The 20,812-nt window shown below is 43.6% G+C and overlaps 1 protein-coding gene across 1 annotated transcript; it reads right to left on the minus strand.

Annotated features, from left to right (window-relative positions):
• Nucleotides 1-10,387: 10,387 nt before the first annotated feature.
• Nucleotides 10,388-20,645, minus strand: DBI (diazepam binding inhibitor, acyl-CoA binding protein). The gene is made up of 4 exons (XM_084643560.1): nt 20,522-20,645; nt 18,688-18,805; nt 15,886-15,948; nt 10,388-10,655 (listed from the first exon to the last, which is right to left on the minus strand). The coding sequence occupies exons 1-4, from the start codon at nt 20,528-20,530 to the stop codon at nt 10,582-10,584; spliced, it is 264 nt and encodes an 87-aa protein (XP_084499686.1). The 5' UTR covers nt 20,531-20,645; the 3' UTR covers nt 10,388-10,581.
• Between the last annotated feature and the right edge of the window lie 167 nt (nt 20,646-20,812).

The raw sequence follows: 20,812 nt of genomic DNA on the forward strand, positions 1-20,812 counted from the left end.
CCTGAGAGCATAGCTTCCCCTCCTGCATACTCTGCATTAATCAAGACCCTGCTGCTCTTCATAGATGTAACATCACAGGCTGGATTAGAAATTGGTATAGCTGGGGAGACAATAGCAACTCCCTGAGAAACTATTGGAGGAATCCCCCTCGTTCTAGTATCCCCCTGTAATCAGAAATATCTGTTCCTCCATTAGTCAAGGGTCTTATCTATATCTACGATCTTACATGGCATGCATTACTGCGGTGAATGAGTCAACAGCTCCTTTAGCTTTTTGAGAAGAGCAAAACACCAACTATGAAGCAAGAAGGAACATTCTGGCCCTGGAGGGTTTGTGTAGGAACATCCTACTAGCAACAGGAAGAGAGAGAGACACACACAAACAGTTTGCAAAGCTACTGAATACTGATAAACAATGTCTAACTTCTGAACCTCAGTTGCCATCTTTTTCAACTCTGTTCTCTGCAGAAATATTAACAAGTATCACAATTTTGAAAAGCAAGAGGGTTTGCAAACGAGGAAGGCCCATGCACCAACAGCATCTATCTAGCTAGTGTTTGTACCTGGTAATGATTTCTCAGTGCCAAAGTAATTTTAATAGATTCATAGCCGACACTTCTTTTGCTGCCTTTGTTTGTCCACTCCAGGCACAAATATTTATGTACTAATTTCTGCATAAAGCTATTTCTTTCTTAACACCTTTTCTACACTCTCTTACTGCATGGTCCTCACCTATGTAGCAACTCCTAAATTTCATCTCCATGGGCTCTGCTTCCTCTTAGATGCCCAGCTGAACCTGGAAGGGCTGATTGAAATTAGATTCTATTCTGGTGTAATTTATCTGATGAAGTGCTGGGGGCAGGAAGAATGTGTAAATTACATCCATTCAGGGCTTGCCTATATAGGGGGCTTAATCCCTAGCTTTTTGATGTGTCAGTTACACACAACATAAGCTGCACTCATAGTGTACACATGGCACGGTTTGCACTCTTTCAATGAACATCATTGTGTACACACAGTGACAGCTTGCTGCATACTCAGGGCATGACGTTCTCGGAGGGTATCCCTTGGTCCTTTACTTCGTTGCTCAGCAGTTTGCATTTAGGATTTTTCTTGCTGTTCATTGTGGGATGCATTGTGGGATGCAAGGAGATAATTTTTTAAAAAAATCCCATGTCTCCTCTGTCTCCACCTCATACTTCCTTTCTGGTGGACTAGGCCATTTTTTAATTGCTGTGGCCAGCATGGACCCAACAATGCTCCGTGCCAGTATGCTTGCAACTGTGAATACGTAGAGGCAGCTTGAGCTGTATTTCAGCCAGAAGAATTCGGCTTTGGACTTTGCCTGTCACAGCACTGAGCAGATGACGTGGCAGCAGCAGCAGCTCCTCCAGCAGCAGGAAGAAGCGAGAGAAGGACATGGAAGAAGAGGAGGACCCCCATCAACTGATAGTACAGGACAGATTTGTGGTGCAACTTCACACCACTCAATGCCATTTCTGGGTTGGGAAACCAGTGTGGACTGGTGGCAAAGAATCATTCTGCAGACCTGCGATAACCTGCAGGGGCAAAAGATTTTCAGGGTGAGGAAGGTGACTTTTTTGGAGATATGTGTTAAACTAACCCTGGAGCTTTAGCAACGGTGTGCCGGCACGCAATGCCCCATGCCCATGGACAAGCAGGTTGCCATCTGGAAGCTTTAAAAACCATACACATATCGCTGAATGCCACTGGTCCATAGCCAACCAATTCAGCATGGGGAGATTGACTGCTAGGGCCATTGTCATGTAAAAGGTACTGTTGCACCAGGAAGCTTGGTAATGCTCAGGAGTTTATTGATGGCTTTACATGCAACGGCTTCCCAAACTATATTGGGGCAACTGATGGGACCGATGCGCCTATTATTTGCCCCTTCCCAACAGGGATCTGAATTTATAAACAGAAAGGGTATTTCTCCAGGGTGCACTGAGGGCTCGTTGACCACCATGGTAGGTTTATGGACATAAGTGCAGGGAGGTCTGGAAGGTCCATGATGCTAGGATCTTTTGAAACTCCGCCCACTTTACCTGAACAGAGAGGACTGTTTGTCCCCGGGATCACTATGGACATTAATGGTATGCACGCTGCTCTGGTTATCTTGGGAGACTTGGATTACTCCTCCGTTTCCCTGGTTAATGAAGCCATTCACAAGCTCCTTGGACAGAAGGAAATAACTGTTTAACTACCACCTCAGTAGCTGTCGAATAGTAGTGGAAAGTGCATTTGGCCATTTGAAAGGAAAGTGGTGGTGTTTGTGGAACAGGTTGGAAGCAGCAGAAAAAAGCCTGCTAAAGATTACAGCAGCATGCTTTATTTTGCACAATATTTGTGAGAGAGAGCAGTAAAGCCTTAATGATGAGTGGGAGGCTGAGGTGCAAAGACTTACTCAGTGATATGAGCAGGTTGCAAGGCATTCCATAGAAAATGGTAACAGGCAGGGCAATTGTGTCTGGAATGCCTATTGCTCTTATTTTGAGTCTCAGGTCTGAAACTGTGCAGCTGTACATCCAACTGTTATCTTGTGGAGTGCAGGGTGGGATGTGAGCAATTCAGTGTTGTTTATGGGTAGTGGAGGTGTAATGTTGTGGCAATCCTTATTTCACCTTCTGTCGTTGATTAGATACTTTTGTAAAACCATATGCATTATGGGTATGGAACAGCTGCATTACGGGTATGGAATAGCTTCTATGCAATGAGAGATTAAAATGACTGGAGCTGTTCAGTTTAGACGACTATGTTAGTGGTCTATAAAATCATGAATGGTGTGGAGAAAGTGAATAGGGTATAGGCTGCAGGTTTAAAACAAACAGAAGTACTTCTTCATTCCACACACAGTCAACCTGTGGAACTCCTTGCCAGGGGATGTTGTGAAGGCCTCAAGTATAACTGGGTTAAAAAAAGAACTAGATAAATTCATGGAGGATAGGTCCATCAATGGCTATTAGCTAAGATGGTCAGGGATGCAACCCCATGGTTCGGATTTCCCTAACCCTCTGCATGCCAGAAGCTGGGACTGGACAGGGGATGGACCACTTGATAACTGCCCTGTTCTGTTCATTCTCTCTGAAGCATGTGGCACTGGCCACTGTTGGAAGACAGGATACAGGGCTAGATGGACCATTGGTCTGATCCAGTATGGCCATTCTTATGCTTTTATTTAAAAATTATTTTCTGTGTAAAATGCATTGTTGACACCTTATGAATAAAGTTTTCAAGGTTTTTATTATTAAACAGTCTATGATGTAACACAAATAATCTTTAACTGAAACCATAATGAAACAGGTTTTTTTTTAATTATGAAACAAAATCTATCGTCTAACAACTACAAAGAAATGTTTAAACCAGTGAAATAAGATGTGATGGGATCCCTGGGGTGCAGCCTGGGACTGTGGGACTGCTGTGCCCCCTTATCAAGCAGAAAACCCCTTTGGGCTCTATCATCACTCAGAACAACCGCATGTGGAACCCCACACCGAGTTGGATTGCATGAATGCTCCCAGAGCCACTCATGAATCACACAGAGTAAGGTACCAGCCAAATCCCCCCAGCTCCCAGCCTTGTACCTCAGGAATATACTATCTTGCACTGCTCAAGACAAGCAGTGCAAGTTAATTAGTTGGTTCACCACTTCATCAATGGAAAGTGGATATATACCAGCCTTTGCAAACCTGAGTAGATTAACCAAACACTTTAGGCAAACTCATTGGTAAAGATAAACAGTAAAACAAGTTTATTGACTACAAAAGATAGATTTTAAGTGATTATAACTGATAGACAAAAAGTCAGAGTGGTTACCAAAATAAAATATAAGCATGCAGACTAAACTCTCAACCCTATTAGACTGGACAACATCTAGATTAAGCAGTTTTTCTCACTGCACTGGATATTGCAGTTCATAGTACACAGGTTTCACGCTTGAAATCTGGGCCAGTCTCCTCTGTTGGGCTCTTCAGTCTTTTGAGTGTTTTTGTTGCTTGCAGCATAGGTGGGGTCAGGAGAAAGGCCAAACATGAGGTCCTGTGTTCTGTTTTATACCCTCAGTCCACGTGCGTGGAGAACACAAGTTCAGGCATGTCTGGTGGGCATTACTGAGCCACCAGGCAAGGTTGAGCAATTCTCCTGGTGTGGCCTTATGCAAGTGAGGGATTGAATTGTAACTCCCTTGTGGACAATGGCTGTTGATGGTTGTTCGACACCCGCCTTGGCATTGGTTAGCTCGCTGGTCCGTGAGGATCTAATATCTGGGCAATTCCCCAACTCATAGCATATTTTAGTATATATAGAACACAATCTGGGATATTAGATGGGGTGGGATCTGAGTTACCCAGGAAAGAATTTTCTGTAGTATCTGGCTGGTGAATCTTGCCCCTATGCTCAGGGTTTAGCTGATCGCCATATTGGGGGTCGGGAAGGAATTTTCCTCCAGGGCAGATTGGAAGAGGCCCTGAAGGTTGTTCGCCTTCCTCTGTAGCTTGGGGCACAGGTCACTTGCTGGAGGATTCTCTGCTCCTTGAAATCTTTAAACCTTTAATCTTTAAACTTCAATAGCTCAGACATAGGTTTTTCGCAGGAGTGGTGGGTGAAATTCTGTGGCCTGCATTGTGCAGGAGGTCAGACTAGATAATCATAATGGTCCCTTCTGACCTAAATATCTATGAATCTCATAACTTCATCTACACTAATGATATACACATTTGGATGGAACAATGGCTTTCAGCAGATCATAACCTTTCCCATGAAACCTCACATGGCATGCTTTATATGCAATTTCACAATTATATTTAAATGAGGAATATGGGGGTTATAGGGTGCTTCCCCAAGGTATAGAATGTCACACAAGACATGAAAGTGGAGCAGTGTGGGGCACAACATGGGTGGAAGGGTGAGGATGGCTTAAAGTCACAATGCCTCTGCCTCTTCTTGTTCGTGTGCCTTCTGGTGTTGGGTGGCAAGGCTTGAAGTTATCGGGGTGCTAGAGGGCTCACAAGAACTCAGTTCCTAGGTGCATCTGTTCTCATTGCAGCGAGCTTGGGTCTGTGAAAAGATGGCCCCTGGGAGCACTGCTGTGAAGGTACAGCAGGGTGGAGGTACTGTTGTCCCCAGAAGCCTGTATTGTCCAGGGTCTGCATAACATGGCGGGTAATGGTTTATAACACTGCATTGCCTGTTTATACAGAACACCAAACTTATTTCCCTCTCACTGCTGCCTCCATCCAAGCTTGACTTTCACACAAATGGTTGTTTTCATTATTTGTGTCAGGGTTCCCTCCCTACTCTGAGGTGCGGATGTGTGGACCCGCATGAAACACCCCTTTAAGCTTATTTCTACCAGCTTAGGTTAACACTGCCCCAAGGCACAAATCCTTTCCTTGTCCTTGGACAGTACTGCTACCACCAAGTTATTTAGACAAAAATTCAGGAAAAAGGGCCACTTGGAGACGCTGTTTCCCCAAAATATTTCCCCAAACCCCTTCATTCCCTTTCCTGGCGAGGCTTGAGAATAATATACAAACCAATTGGTTACAATGTGAGCACAGATCAAACCCCTTAGTTTTTAGGGCACTGAAAATCAATCAGGTTCTTAAAAGAAGATTAAAAAAAAAAAAATCACACCTGCAAACTCAGGATGGAAGGTAACTTTACAGGGTAACAAAAAGATTTAAAACACACAGGATTCCCCTCTGACTCTGCTTTCCAGTTACAAAACAGGAATGAAATTACGTCTTAGCATAGGGAAAATTCACAAATGATAATTTAACATTTCCTTGCCTTACTTACAATTTTTGTATTCTTAGATGCTCATTTCAGGTAGGTTTTCAGAAGATGTTTTTCCTGCCTGGTTCCTCTCTTCGGTCCAGAAAGGGAACAAATGGAGAGCACAAACAAAACCTCCCTGCACAGATTTGAAAGTATCTTCTTTCCCCATTGGTCCTTCTGGTCAGGTGCCAACTAGGTTAATTGAGCTGATTAACCCCTTACAGGTAAGGCAATTCAGTATAGCTGCCCTGTGTATATTTATGACAATTCATATCTGCTGTAGGAGGGGTAGAGGCTGTGATTGCACCATGCTACCAGTCACCATATTGAGCAGGCAAATGGGGTTGGGAGTGGGGTGCATTTGCAGGCAGGACAGATGGAGGAAAGGAGAAAGGAAAATAGGTAGATGGGCATGTGCCCTCTGTGGTCAATAGCTGGGGCTTTAGCATGAGACAGAGGCTAATTCCCCAGCTGGAGCAGCCAACATTTTGGAAAAACGCAGGGGGAAAAAAGATGAAAATGGACAGCATGGGCCGAGGGAGGGAAGGGACCTCAAAGACTCCTAGTTCACATTTGCTTAGAATGGCTGCACCCCTGGGGTACTTGGCACAGAGGTAGCACAGCCATATAGCACAATAATAAAAAATGGTAAAGATGCTGAGGTTGCCTCATCAGTCCTAGCCTGGGCTGCTACCTAAGAATTGGGCTCAGTTACTGGAGGACTTGGGCCCGCCTTCTAGTTGCCTGGTGTCATGTTCCTGAATTCCAGTGATCCTGGCTTTCTGAGGAGATCTCTTCATTGGCCTCCTAGTGCTCATCCTCCAGTGTGTCATGCTGTTCATTGTCTGCTAAAACAGCACACACCCGCAGAGCTGGTCAAAAATTTTCCAGTGGAACATTATACCACTGGAAAATGCCATTTTGTCAAAACTTTCATAGACACATTTTAATTTCAATGAAATTTTGTTTAAAACATTGAAATGAAGCATTCTCATAAGGAACAATGTTTTGATTTTTCATTCTGAAATTTTATATTATGCATTACATATTTTTTCAAACATGTTTTGCAGGAAAATAAATTTCTCATTCCAGTTCAGAACAAAAAAATTCCAAAATCCCAGAATTTCTCATGGATTGGAAACTTAACTTCAACTAGCACTACACACCAGCTAATGGGCAGAGGGCTTTTTATATACATTTAAATCAGATACTAGTAACAACTGCTAGAAAACTTGTGCCTACTTTGGATGCAGCAGAGACCACACAAGCTAAAGCAGGTGCCAGAAAAGCAACATTACTCATCGGATTGAGAAAAGAATGGTCATTCACGAAAATATTTCAGGAAATCAAGGTGTAGATGGACATAACTGCTGATCTCCTCAGAAGTTTTTTGAGCAAAGATATTGATGCACAGGAATCTTCTTATGATGGAAATATGGCACACAAATTGTCAGGATATGGAAGACCAAGCTAAACAACATAGATGGAGAACAAAGACAGTGAAAGATTCAGGAAACAGTATCATCACTGCAGGATCCTTGCCAATGCTGCTTACTACTAGAAAGTAGTGTCAGTCGCAGATACTGGCAAACTACTGTATAATAAATAGCCAATATGCTTAAAGGCCCCGCTCTGCAATGCCTCGTATGACATGAGAGTTCCTGCCAAAAACTTACAATATAAAGTAGACAAAAGGTGAGAGAACAGAAAAATTACGATCCCCATTTTAAACAAGGAACTGAGGAAAAGGAAAATTAAGTGATTTGCTGAGTCTCACACAGTCTCCCAGGGCCCAGTTATGTACCTTATCCAGATGATCCTGTTGTACTAGTAGAGATTCTGACAGCTGAAAATGCCATGCAAATGGCCATTCTATCCGACAGAAGACATATTAGCAAACTGTCATGGGATAATATGACACCTTCCAGCAGATAAAAGCAGAAGTGGAAGTATTTGCCAGTTCTATTCTACTCCAATAGCTAATGGAAACCGCTAAGGATCGCTGATTTCACAGCTACAGCTGTTGAGTTTTGGGGCATGTCATAAATATAAAGGGAAGGGTAAACCCCTTTAAAATCCCTCCTGGCTAGAGGAAAAATCCTCTCACCTGTAAAGAGTTAAGAAGCTAAAGGTAACCTCGCTGGCACCTGACCAAAACCACCAATGAGGAGACAAGATACTTTCAAAAGCTGGGAGGAGGGAGAGAAACAAAGGGTCTGTGTCTGTCGCTTTTGCCAGGGACAGAACAGGAATGGAGTCTTAGAACTTTTAGTAAGTAATCTAGCTAGGTATGTGTTAGATTATGATTTCTTTAAATGGCTGAGAAAAGAACTGTGCTGAATAGAATGACTATCCCTGTCTGTGTGTCTTTTTTGTAACTTAAGGTTTTGCCTAGAGGGATTCTCTATGTTTTGAATCTAGTTACCCTGTAAGGTATCTACCATCCTGATTTTGTAGAGGCGATTCCTGTACTTCTATTAAAAGTCTTCTTGTAAGAAAACCGAATGCTTTTTCATTGGTCTCAGATCCAAGGGTTTGGGTCTGTGGTCACCTATGCAAATTGGTGAGGATTTTTGCCAAACCTTCCCCAGGAAGTGGGGTGCAAGGGTTGGGAGGATTTTGGGGGAAAGACGTGTCCAAACTACATTTCCCAGTAAACCCAGTTAAAGTTTGGTGGTGGCAGTGGAAATCCAGGGGCAAAGGATAAAATTAATTTGTACCTTGGGGAAGTTTTAACCTAAGCTGGTGAAAGTAAGCTTAGGAGGTTTTCATGCAGGTCCCCACATCTGTACCCTAGAGTTCAGAGTTGGGGAGGAACCTTGACAGGGCTACCTAAGGCATTTAGGGCTGGCAGGGAGTTAAAGTTATCTCATGGGTTAAACTGAACTGCCACTCCTACCCCGTGTATTTTACTAGGGAAACGATATAATACACTAAGCTTCTAACAAAGGGGAGGAAGTCAGAAGAGACAGGGAATGAGAGACATGAAACAGGAGGAAACAAAGGAGAGGGAGAATACCCATGAATTTTCCATCTTAAAGAAGGTAATTTCCCCACTCCCACCCCTGCTTCAATTGAAAAGCTGAACTACAGCACCAAGTTTACAACAGAACCTTTTAACTTAAAAGAGTAGTGGGCCAGGGTCATTCAAATCCATGGAAGGAACTGAGGTAGAGCCATTTCAGCCTTCTGCTAGCATTGTAGCTGGGAAATAATTAGCTGTGATTTGACTGCCAACAGATTTTCTGAAGTTTAAGAAAGATACACAACTAACAAAATAGGACAGACAGTCAGCTACCTGGAATCCACTAATCCTTGCACTTCCATGAATTTAGAAAATTGAGTCAACTACCCCTAGGCTTACCTGACAACTGTCAAAGGGCCCCATCCTATTTACCCTTGATATTGTACCTGCAGCACATACTATTCCTGTATGCCCAAGCAGCTAGTATGATGGAATCTATAGCGTCCCTCTTGCAAGGTAGATAAAAGTATGTGGGTTACTTCTCACCTTTTAAGAAAAAATCCACTTAGTTATCTGAATTCTCCACAATCCTCATTCATGGTCATGAGGAGCCTACACCCTTAAATCCATGTTGTGGCTTCATCTTTTGAAACAAAAAGTAGCTACAAAACAACCACTGAAGCAAGATACTGAAATGCTCTAGAAAGTATTCCTTTGAAAGCTAGTCCTAGAATTTTCCCAGGTAAGATTTTTATTTCTGGAGTGGTGTTTGAGACGCTATGTCAACTGGTACCACACTGTGTTCGCTTAAGTTCTTGCGCATTCCAACCACAGGTTGTCTTTCCTTTTAATGTTGGTAATGACAGCAACAAACTAAAGTATCCAGAGGGAAAGGCTGTTAGCCTGTATTTAACATGAAAAGAAAGGGAGATAGGAGGGAACGGCCTATAACCAAGAGTAGGATTTAGTGACTGGCACTGGTTAGAGAGATCAGTTATTGACTGCAGAATGGTAGGCAAATTACTAAAAGTCTCCCCTGCCCTCCCTCAACACATGAGAATTTCCCCACTTGGGGAAGTTCTTTGAGATCCTCACAAAGTGTGCTATGTAGATGATTATACTGTGAGGGATGGAAGGCTTTCTAATGACTTAAATCAAGCATGCTTGGGTAAAGGGCACCAGCCATAGCAGAGTCAGTGTAGAGAACCGTACTAGTAAGAATCCTGAGAATGTTTTTTTAACATTAGCTTTAACAAAATGTTTAAATCTATAGTATTAAGATTAGCTATCTTATCATGAAGTATTCTAGCCTTAGTAATTGCAAATTATCCATCAAGTGCCTCCTCTACACTAGAGATAGTAATTATGGTAACAATTACTGTTTAGTTTTGATGAAGCCAGTGTTCCTATTGCATTATGAAAGGTTATTGGAGCCCTCTAGTGGGCAGGACAGCTCTGGAAACTAAGATAGCTAGCAGCTTCAGTTTTGCAATAACAAACAGGAAGTGCAAGAAACTTTTAAAGTGTTGCATCATAGCTATTGTTTTTGCAAATCTTTATCACTGTCAGTTATCAGATGGAGATAAGCAAATGAGCCAAATCCCTGTATTAAAGTGACCACCACAAATGATAACAAATGTACTTTAATTCATTAGGTGTAATTTACAAGTGATTGAATTTAAACAATTAGTAGTTTAATCTGAATTGCAGATCTCAAACTGCAGTACACTACACATTCCAGTCATCCCCACTACTCAGTTATCCCCAGTATTAAGAAATAAGGCATATTTCAGGTGTGCAAGTCATGAGTGGATGCAATTCTTAGATGCCATATTTGCCCTTTAATTCTTCCACTTTCGCTATGTAAGCTTTCATTGCCTCTTCTTTGGCTATTCCTGAAATGAGAAGACATGCATCAGATGAAGACTAAAATGTTTTAGCCATATTCCCCATAGAGTACTTGTAATAGCCACTTGTTACACTTAAAGAACCAAGTTCTCCCCACTTCAGTTGTCTAGTAAGATCTATGACAAAAGAAAAGGAGTACTTGTGGCACCTTAGAGATTAACAAATTTATTTGAGCATAAGCTTTCGTGAGCTACAGCTCACTTCATCAGATGCATTCAGTGGAAAATACAGTGAGGAGATTTATATACATAGAGAACATTACCATACACACTGTAACCAGAGTGATCACTTAAGGATCAACATCCTCTACAGCAAACAGGGAAAGATTAAGAATGAGCTCTCAAAACTGGACACTCATTAAAAACCAACCTTCCACACAAACTTCCTAGTGGCTGGACTTTACAAAAAGTAGACAAGCCATTTACAACACACACTTTGCTTCTCTACAAAAGAGAAAGGACACTAAACTACTACATGCCACAAGGGGCCACAACAGTGGTTCCCTTAACCCACCCAGCAATATTGTTAATCTATCCAACTATATTCTTAGCCCAGCAGAAGAATCTGTCCTATCTCGGGGCCTCTCCATCTGTCCCTCCACCCCCACGAACATGATACAGGTCTGTGGTGACCTAGAATCTTATTTTTGACGCCTCCAACTCAAGGAATATTTCCAACACACCTCTGAACATACTAACCTACAGAGAGCTTCCTACCAAGACTACAAAAAGAAGGATTCTGGATGGACTCCTCCTGAAGGTCGAAACAAACTGGACTCCTACATAGAGTGCTTCCGCCGACGTGCACGGCCTGAAATTGTGGAAAAGCTGCATCACTTGCCCCATAACCTGAGCCGTGCAGAACACAATGCTATCCACAGCCTCAGAAACAACTCTGACATCATAATCAAAAAGGCTGACAAAGGAGGTGCTGTTGCCATCATGAATAGGTCGGAATACGAACAAGAGGCTGCTAGGCAGCTCTCCAACACCACTTTCTACAAGCCATTACCCTCAGATCCCACTGAGGGTTACCAAAAGAAACTACAGCATTTGCTCAAGAAACTCCCTGAAAAAGCACAAGAACAAATCCGCACAGACACACCCCTGGAACCCCGACCTGGGATATTCTGCTATCCAAGAAAACCATAAACCTGGAAATCCTGGACACCCCATCATCTCAGGCATTGGCACCCTGACAGCAGGATTGTCTGGCTATGTAGACTCCCTCCTCAGGCCCTACGCCACCAGCACTCCCAGCTCTCTTTGAGACACCACTGACTTCCTGAGGAAACTACAATCCATCGGTGATCTTCCTGAAAACACCACTCTGGCCACTATGAATGTAGAAACCCTCTACGCCAACATTCCACACAAAGATAGACTACAAGCCGTCAGGAACAGTATCCCTGATAATGTCACGGCAAACCTGACAGCTGAACTTTGTGACTGTCCTCACCCATAACTATTTCACATTTGGGGACAACATATACCTTCAAACCAGTGGCACTGCTATGGGTACCTGCATGGCCCTACAGTATGCCAACATTTTTATGGCTAACTTAGAACAACGCTTCCTTAGCTCTTGTCCCCTAATGCCCCTACTCGTGCTACATTGATGACATCATCATCTGAACCCATGGAAAAGAAGCCCTTGAGGAATTCCACCATGATTTCAACAATTTCCATCCCACCATCAACCTCAGCCTGGACCAGTCCACACAAGAGATCCACATCCTGGACACTACTGTGCTAATAAGCGATGGTCACAACCACCACCCTATACCAGAAACCTACTGGCCGCTATTCCTACCTACATGCCTCCAGCTTTCATCCAGACCACACCACATGATCCATTGTCTACAGCCAAGCTCTACGATACAACCACATTTGCTCCAACCCCTCAGACAGAGGCAAACACCTACAAGATCTCTATCAAGCATTCTTACAACTACAATACCCACCTGCTGAAGTGAAGAAACAGATTGACAGAGCCAGAAGAGTACCCAGAAGTCACCTACTACAGGACAGGCCCAACAAAGAAAATAACAGAACGCCACTAGCCATCACCTTCAGCCCCCAACTAAAACCTCTCCAATGCATCATCAAGGATCTACAACCTATCCTGAAGGATGACCCATCACTCTCACAGATCTTGGAGACAGGCCAGTCCTTGCTTACAGACAGTCCCCCAACCTGAAGCAAATACTCACCAACAACCACATACCACACAACAGAACCACTAACCCAGGAACCTATCCTTGCAACAAAGCCCGTTGCCAACTGTGTCCACATATCTATTCAGGGGACACCATCATAGGGCCTAATCACATCAGCCACACTATCAGAGGCTCGGTAACCTGCACATCTACCAATGTGATATATGCCCCTCTGCCATGTACATTGGTCTAACTGGACAGTCTCTACATAAGAGAATAAATGGACACAAATCAGACATCAAGAATTATAACATTCAAAAACCAGTTGGAGAACACTTCAATCTCTCTGGTCACTTGATTACAGACCTAAAAGTGGCAATACTTTAACAAAAAAACTTCAGAAACAGACTCCAACAAGAGACTGCTGAATTGGAATTAATTTGCAAACTGGATACAATTAACTTAGGCTTGAATAGAGACTGGCAGTGGATGGGTCATTACACAAAGTAAAACTATCCCCCCCCCCCGTTCCTCAGACGTTCTTGTCAACTGCTGGAAATGGCCCACCTTGATCATCACTACAAAAGGTTCCCCCCACCCCCACTCTCCTGCTGGTAATAGCTCACCTTACCTGATCACTCTCATTACAGTGTGTATGGTAACACCCATTGTTTCATGTTCTCTATGTATATAAATCTCCCCACCGTATTTTCTACTGAATGCATCTGATGAAGTGAGCTGTAGCTCATGAAAGCTTACGCTCAAATAAATTTGTTAGTCTCTAAGGTGCCACAAGTACTTCTTTTCTTTTTGCAAATACAGACTAACATGGCTGCTACTCTGAAACCTGTTAGCAAGATCTATGTTGCACTAGAAACCTTTGGCAAACCACTTTAAAACAGCTGGAGGATACACAGCTGCTTCCTGGAAGCTCCTTAGTGCCAATCACTTTTAGAAATTGTATTAAGTAAAAATACTTAAAGTATTTTTAATAAAAGTATTAAAAGAAGTGAATTGTGAAGTTACAGGGCTGGTGAGCAAGTCTCATACTGCAGTAGAGTAGTAAGAACTCAACTGGAACAGTAAAATATTACCAAGCAGTCAGAACACTGAGTATGCCATAGCATCATGAGATTCGTGGAGGCTGTAACCCATTCATTGCAAGCAATTCCGGGGAGACATTCTAATTTGCATGCCATAGCACAGTCAATGAATGAAAGTGGGCCACCCACCTTAGAGTTATAGCTGCAATTCCTCCTAGGGATTCATTTGTTTGTCCAGCCTTTGTGCTGTAACCTTTAAACTGATGCTCAACTACTTGGCTATTTAGTAGCAGCAGCCTAAATGCTCACAAAATTAAAAAAATATTACACTCTTGATCTAGTGCAGTGGTTTTTAACCTGTGGTCTTCAGAGCTGCATGGGCCCACATACTATGTTTAAGATTTCCAAAGGTGTCCATACCTCAATTTGAGATAAGGGTCTGCAAATGACCCTTAAAGATTGAAAGCCACTGATCCAGTGAGAACATCTTATTCATAAGGTTAGCTCTATAGGCACAGCTGTGATGGGGTAACCCCTGCACAACAGGAGTTGCTCCCTATGACAACTTGTTTGTGTCACCCATCCTGTACCTTGCCCTTTTCCAAGCAGGAATTACCTGCCTTTCCCCCTTCACGTTCTCCCTTCCCCGACCCCCCCAAACAAAAGGGCCATGGAGTTGCTTCTCTTTCCCACCAAGTTGGCCCCAAGCAACATCAGCTGTAATTCCTTGCATCATAGGAAGTGTAGGCTGGCCTCTTTCCTGACAGGGCCTGCATACTACTTCCAGGTGACAGACTTTCCCCAGCAGGGGTTGGGTTTAAAACAAAGCAGCTGCAGGACAGGCAATATTTTAAAAAACCCTTAAAAGTTTCACACATGTAGAAGTGGGATTTACATTCTTGGTTGGACAGTTTACAACATTTTTGTTGGTTATAATTTGATATTGCATGTGATTTGGTGTTGCCTTCTAGAGAAGGAGCCTACATTCCTTTCAGGATTCCCCCGGAAGGTACTTTGACAAAGCATGCAGCTTTGTTCAGTCACAAGCCAGTTTACTGTGTCTAAAAGACATCTTAATGCCAAGTTACAATTCCTTGCTATGTGACTAGATGGCATGCAGTCAAGTTGTAAGGAAGTTAAGAGGGACACTCCAGGCTGTTGGATCTATATTAGACCTGCTCTGATTTGTTTGCAGGGGCATCTGTCATTCTTTCCGCAAATGACCGTTGAACAATGACTTGATGAGACACAAGCTTACTCTCCAAGACAACATTTGGATATAGTGCAGATAATAGCAATACACCTACCCCTCGCTGTGTTAGGAGAGGGTGGCTCAAAGCAGTTTGCCTTTTAGGTACATTGCTACCTTAGTCTTAGACTTCACATCTGTGAAGTGATTAGGTGAGCTGAGGTCCCAGCGATAATCCCTCTTGATTGGAAGAGCAATTTAGTTAATGCAATGGAACACAGAAACTGCATCAACATTATTAATGAGGGGAAGAATGATCCAGTCATTTGGGTGCTAGCCTGGCACTTGGCAGACCAAGATCAATTTCTTGCCTAAGGTTACACAAGAAGTCTGTTGCAGAGCAAGTCAGTCTGTGCCTCACTTCTCCGTATGCAGAGAGGGCTAACGGTACTTCCCCACCTCAGAAGGATGGGAGGAAAGGTTAAAGACTGAAGTGCTCAGATACTATGATAATGGCTATATAAAGATCTAAAATAGATATGTATAAATAACCTGGGGCACTTTTGTAGTTAGGTATTGATTTGAACAGTTCAATGCCAGTTCAGAAGTACCACATTAGAAGCGTTAAGTCTGCTGTCCTACAGTGTTAACTATCCATTAATTATATCAGAGTATATAGGTAAGTGAGCCTGAACCTGCCAGCAGCAACTACTAATTGTCTTGGACATGTAGTCACAGAAGACTTCTACTCATTCATTAAGTAGCGAGAGTATTAGGATTTGTGACCAACCCTGCTGTTTTCATGTCATCTTTAATAAAGGACTTACCTTTTAATGCATTCCAGGCATCCCACTTTGCTTTGCCTTTCAAGTCAAGAAAGCCAGGGCGCTCTAGAGGAGACAATATTAGCCATAGAAGAGTCAGTGGATACAAACCACACTGTTGGGAATCTCTCATGTCCTTTCAGGAGATTGCTCTAGATGTGGTGGTTCTGTGTCACAATGGTCTCTCATTTCAGACATTATACTTCCTGAATTAGCTCTTTCTAGACTACACTCTATTTTGTTCAGAAGCTGGGGAAAGCCAGTTATAACTTTCTAGCATTAACAGAACTCCACATTGTCATCTCTACTAAGTTTATTATCTATTGTTGGTGAGAACTCAAGTTTACTATGACTCAATTTAAACTTCAGTTTACTTTGTGCACTTGACAGCACTGCCAGTTTTCCTGTTTGGATGGGCACTTCATACAGTAACAGGGGAAAACACATTAGTAGGACAGCAGTTGTAAAACCAAAGTAGGCATGAAGCTCAAGGGCAGCTGTAGTTAAAAAAAAAAGTTTGAAGGTTTGTTCAACTTAAAGTTGGTGTCCCTTCAATAATAAGATATGGTTGACCTCTACAACCTAGGTAACCTTAAGGCTTCTTAGGAATGAGTCACAGAGTACTAGAGTTTTCTGCTACATCTTGGTTAATTCTGTTAAGTTAAGGGTATCAGCAGAGGTGCTCAACTGTAACTCAGTCTTAAGAGATGTGAAAGATATTGTAGCCAAAGAGATGGCATAATACACAAGAGAAAGGTGATATGAAACCTCCTCCCAGTCTCAAGAATAACTTCCAGCTTTTGGTCTTCTCAAAAGAGTCAAAGTTCTCAGCGTTCCCAATTAAATTTAATATGCAGTCATGGGTAAGTGCTATGAGACCAGTGGCTAGATGTAGAGGCAGAGCATTAGCCTTGTGCTGGCCTTGCAGCAGTGGAGTGACCTATAGCATAGTTGGTAGTTCCACCCCTGTAACAAAATGGGAAACTAAGTTATTGCTCCACATGTGCCTGTTCCAGAAGTAAGCTATGAACGGATGTATGATTTTTAGTGGTGTTAGTGTGAAGCAAGTTTTAATGGCATGCCATGACACTTCAAGACCACTAATTTGACTCTGAACAATTTTGCATTCCATGCTGTTCCAGAAGCCTAAGCTTAGAGCCTAGCTAGTTTTCTTTTCACCTCTGCTCCTTTGCAGAGTCAGGCCTACAGTGTAGTGTAAGTTTGTCTATACAAAAAAGTCTGTGTGCGTGTTTAACAAATCTACAGTGTGCCAACTCCAGGCAACTTGGAACCAAACCCATGTCTGACGGGCCTCACCACTAACTGAGTCAGTACGCCAGTGCTCCAGCTGGCATTTTTCCATTTCTAGATTTAACTCACTTCAGATGTTATGCAAGACCACTAAGATTGTTTGCACCATTAGACTGGGAAATTATGAAAGTTTGCCTCTTAAGATAAGTGAAGCAGTGGAACAGGCTTAGCACTGTACCTCATCTGTGGGTGGACTTGTTTCTCCTCCAAATCCCATAGCCAGCTCTGATTGAAGTTTCTCTTGTTTCAGTACACACCTGCTTTTTTTATGCCTTTGGTTTTCTTTAAAAGTAGTACTATTTAGGCCTTACCTACACTGTTTTTATACCAGTGCAGTTATGTAAATGCAGATGCCCATTGTATGCTGCAATTTACCCCGATAAACTAAACTAGTTCAACCCCATTTCCACAGATGCAGCATCTACACCAGTGCAATTCTCCTAGTCTAGATAGCCTCTTGGTCACAGCTGCCCAAAAGCTGAAAATTAATGCTATTTCATACAGCAGCTATATAAAGGATGCAGGATTCTTAGGGTTTTCTATATTCACAAGTTGCACTGATATAACCTCAGCTAGTGCACCTTCTGTGTTTTAGCTGGTATTTGTTCAAAACTGGTTATCAGTTCAGTTAATGCCTGTAGATTTAGAGAAGTATGCTAAGTATAGACCAGATTTAAAATCAAAGTAAGTGTCATTAAATTGCACTAGTCTAAACCAAACTAGTGAAAAACCTTTAATCATATCATTACGACTTGTACTTGGCCTTAAAAGATCAGAAAAAAGTTTACTTGCTTTTCACCTATTAGTCTGGCACTAGCAGTAGGGTAGCTACATTGCTTTTCCCTACATCAGTCTACTAGGGGCAGCTATTTTAAGGTTTGAGAATGAGGACAATTGGTTATTTGCTTAGGGAGGCATTTACATAGCTATCAATACCCTATTTATTTTAATGAGGCGTTGGTTAATCTAGTGCAATACAATTTACTGGCCAAATACATCTACATACAGAGGATTGAAACAGTATTGCTCCAGCATATAAAAATGGGAGGACCCAAGGTCAAGAGTAGTTAAGAATGCCAAGTAGAAAAAATGCAGGGTAAGAACACAATTATTTTTATATTGTTTAAGCAGCTCTCAGCTGAATAGTAGAAGGCTGGGTCAATTTGGTACATTTATATGTAAAGGTTATGCCAAAGCAGCAGGACGCCCAAACTTTCAGAAACCCACTCTTTGCCCACACCATAGAGACTTTGCCTCAAAAAAGAAGCAGTGTAGTTGTTTACGGTCAGTGATTTGAGAGCTAGAGGTCAAGGTCACGTTGCATTACACACTGCTCAGTTTCACTACTTAAGAGTAATTTACAGCAAGATGGACATCTAAAGCCATTAGCAGCCTCTTAAAGTGTTAAGTGAGCACTTATTTTCTCTTTATTGAAAATTAATGTTTATGAGCACTTCTTATTCCTCAAGCCTAGAACTCCTTTCCATTACATACCTGTGTTTATATCTCCAACTGTAGCTTGTTTGAAGTGACTGTAGATGTACAGCATTTCTTCATCTGTTGGTTGAGATTTCAGTTGCTTAACTTCTTCAGCAGCTTTATCAAACTCAGCCTAAATGAAAAGATCATAAAGTCTACGTTGGTTTTCACTCTTGCCAGTAGATATTAGTTTAAATCTTGAACTGACAAATGTATGGTCTGCTTGAAGATGACAAAGTAGCAGGAAGGACACAAAAATTAAAATTGAAACCAAGTATCATGACTGGAGTTTACATGAAGGTATGAGACAAGAGATTATAAACATTACATTGTATGTAGATAGAAATGCTAATAATTGTAACACATTAAAAGTCAATTGAACTGTGTTACTAATCAGTAGTTTCAACTCTCCCCTGTGTTACATCAGTTTGTGCCCTGTAGGATGAGTGAAAGTCTGCTATTTTGGAAGCAGCAGCAGGATCAGAGATGTTTGCTATAAATATTGCATGGGAAAAGAAGTTGGGAAATCTGCAGTGAAGATTTGGTAGAAAGGAAGCCTTGAACACAGCCCTCAAATGTTAAGTATTCCCACCCCTTCACTCCCCCAATTAAGGAAGTTCACTTTGTGATTCTGAGATTATATAGTCAGACAGTTGGCACCTAACATTTTTGCTAGTAATTACCAGCCATTTCCCACCTCAACCCCATCCAAGTAAATGACCTCTCCCCTGTATATTCTCTCCACCCCCATTCGTTTATTGTCTCAACATGTTACACAGCGGATGTTTATGCAAGCATTTTATGTGTCACTTTTGTGGCAGTGAAGTGCTATCGCTTATTTTATAGGGCTGCACATGCACACACAAACTGAAAGTAGTTGCTAGCTTGCTAAAGAGTACGAGGACATGCCAACTCCACAACTTGTGTCCTAGTTGTTACCAAGCCAACATATCCAAGAGGTCTGATAAGAGAACAGTCTTCTTTCCCTTGACACCAGCCCACTGGCTTCAGCAGTGCTTCGTTCAATTACACTGGTGTGGATCTTGATAATCAGGCTACTTGTTCACCATGGCACCTTCACACCAGGCCCTTACTAGCCCCATGGGCAGCAGACTGAGTCTCCACTACCACCCAGGACGCCCTTATGCGACCCTGTGCATCCATGCAAACGCCTCTCCCTTTGTAAGGCTAATACCACCCCCCCATAACTACTTGTAATGGCAGCACTACACAGGCCTCGGGTTACTAGGAGATGGAGAAACAAGAAGGATGCAGCAGACGTGCCCTACGCCGCTTATAGCCGCTGCGCTGGGCATGCGGCCCTCCCCAGGGTAGCTCTCAACCCAGTTTCAGAGCGGGGGCCTGCCCTGCACAACCCCACGGCCGCCTGCAGCCCCAGGCCTTAGCGCTGCAGCGGCTTGGAGGGGGGCGGGGGGGGGGGGAAGCGGCAACTCCCACTTTGCGGGCTCCAGGCCCAGCAGGAGCAGATGGCGGCGGGAGCCCAGCTCGGGCGGGGAGGCCCAGGCTGGCTCCCTGGGCGAAAGGAGAAGCCGCCTGGGTTCAGGTCTCTCTCTCTCTCACAGGGAGCGGGAGCAAGGAGCCTCCGGGAGAAGGGCGGAAAAGGGGAAGGGGGGGGTGGGGAAGAGTCGCTACCGCCGAGCCAGAGCCGCCCCCTCAGCCTGGGGCGAGGGGAAGAAAAATGGAGGGGCTCCCAGCTACAGGGGGCGAGACCGGGCGAGTGAAGCGACCCCCCCCCCCCCCGCTGAGGGGATGGGAACGTGGGGGGAGGGGATGGGAACGGGCCGCTCCCCGCCCCACAGCGCCTCCCCCCAGCGCGGGCTCCCGGTACCTGAGACATAGCAGCGGTCGGGAGCAGCGAGTTGTCGCGCGGCTGATTCACTGGCTCGCGCCCCCGGGCATCTGCAGTTCCGCCTTCCCCCACAGACCCACCCCTTCAGCCATCACCAGAGCGACCGCCGCCCAATCACCGAGCCGGGCTGGGCACGCGGCGCCCGGCGACCAATCACGATTCCATCTGGGCGGGAAGGGAGGGAGACACCGCGCCCCGCCCGCACCAATCCTCTCGCGCGGGAGGCGGGCTCAGGGCTGCCTCGCCGCCAATCACCAAAGGAGGGTCGTG

This window comes from Lepidochelys olivacea (assembly GCF_965140295.1).
Source record: "Lepidochelys olivacea isolate rLepOli2 genome assembly, chromosome: 11".
Classification (NCBI taxonomy): domain Eukaryota; kingdom Metazoa; phylum Chordata; order Testudines; family Cheloniidae; genus Lepidochelys; species Lepidochelys olivacea.

Excerpts from the sequence above, each read along its gene's own strand:
- DBI (XM_084643560.1), bottom strand. Across the intron at positions 15,949-18,687 it reads AGTTGGAGATATAAACACAG|AGCGCCCTGGCTTTCTTGAC; the intron begins GTATGTAATGGA and ends TGTCTCCTCTAG. Across the intron at positions 10,656-15,885 it reads TGCCTGGAATGCATTAAAAG|GAATAGCCAAAGAAGAGGCA; the intron begins GTAAGTCCTTTA and ends TTCTCATTTCAG.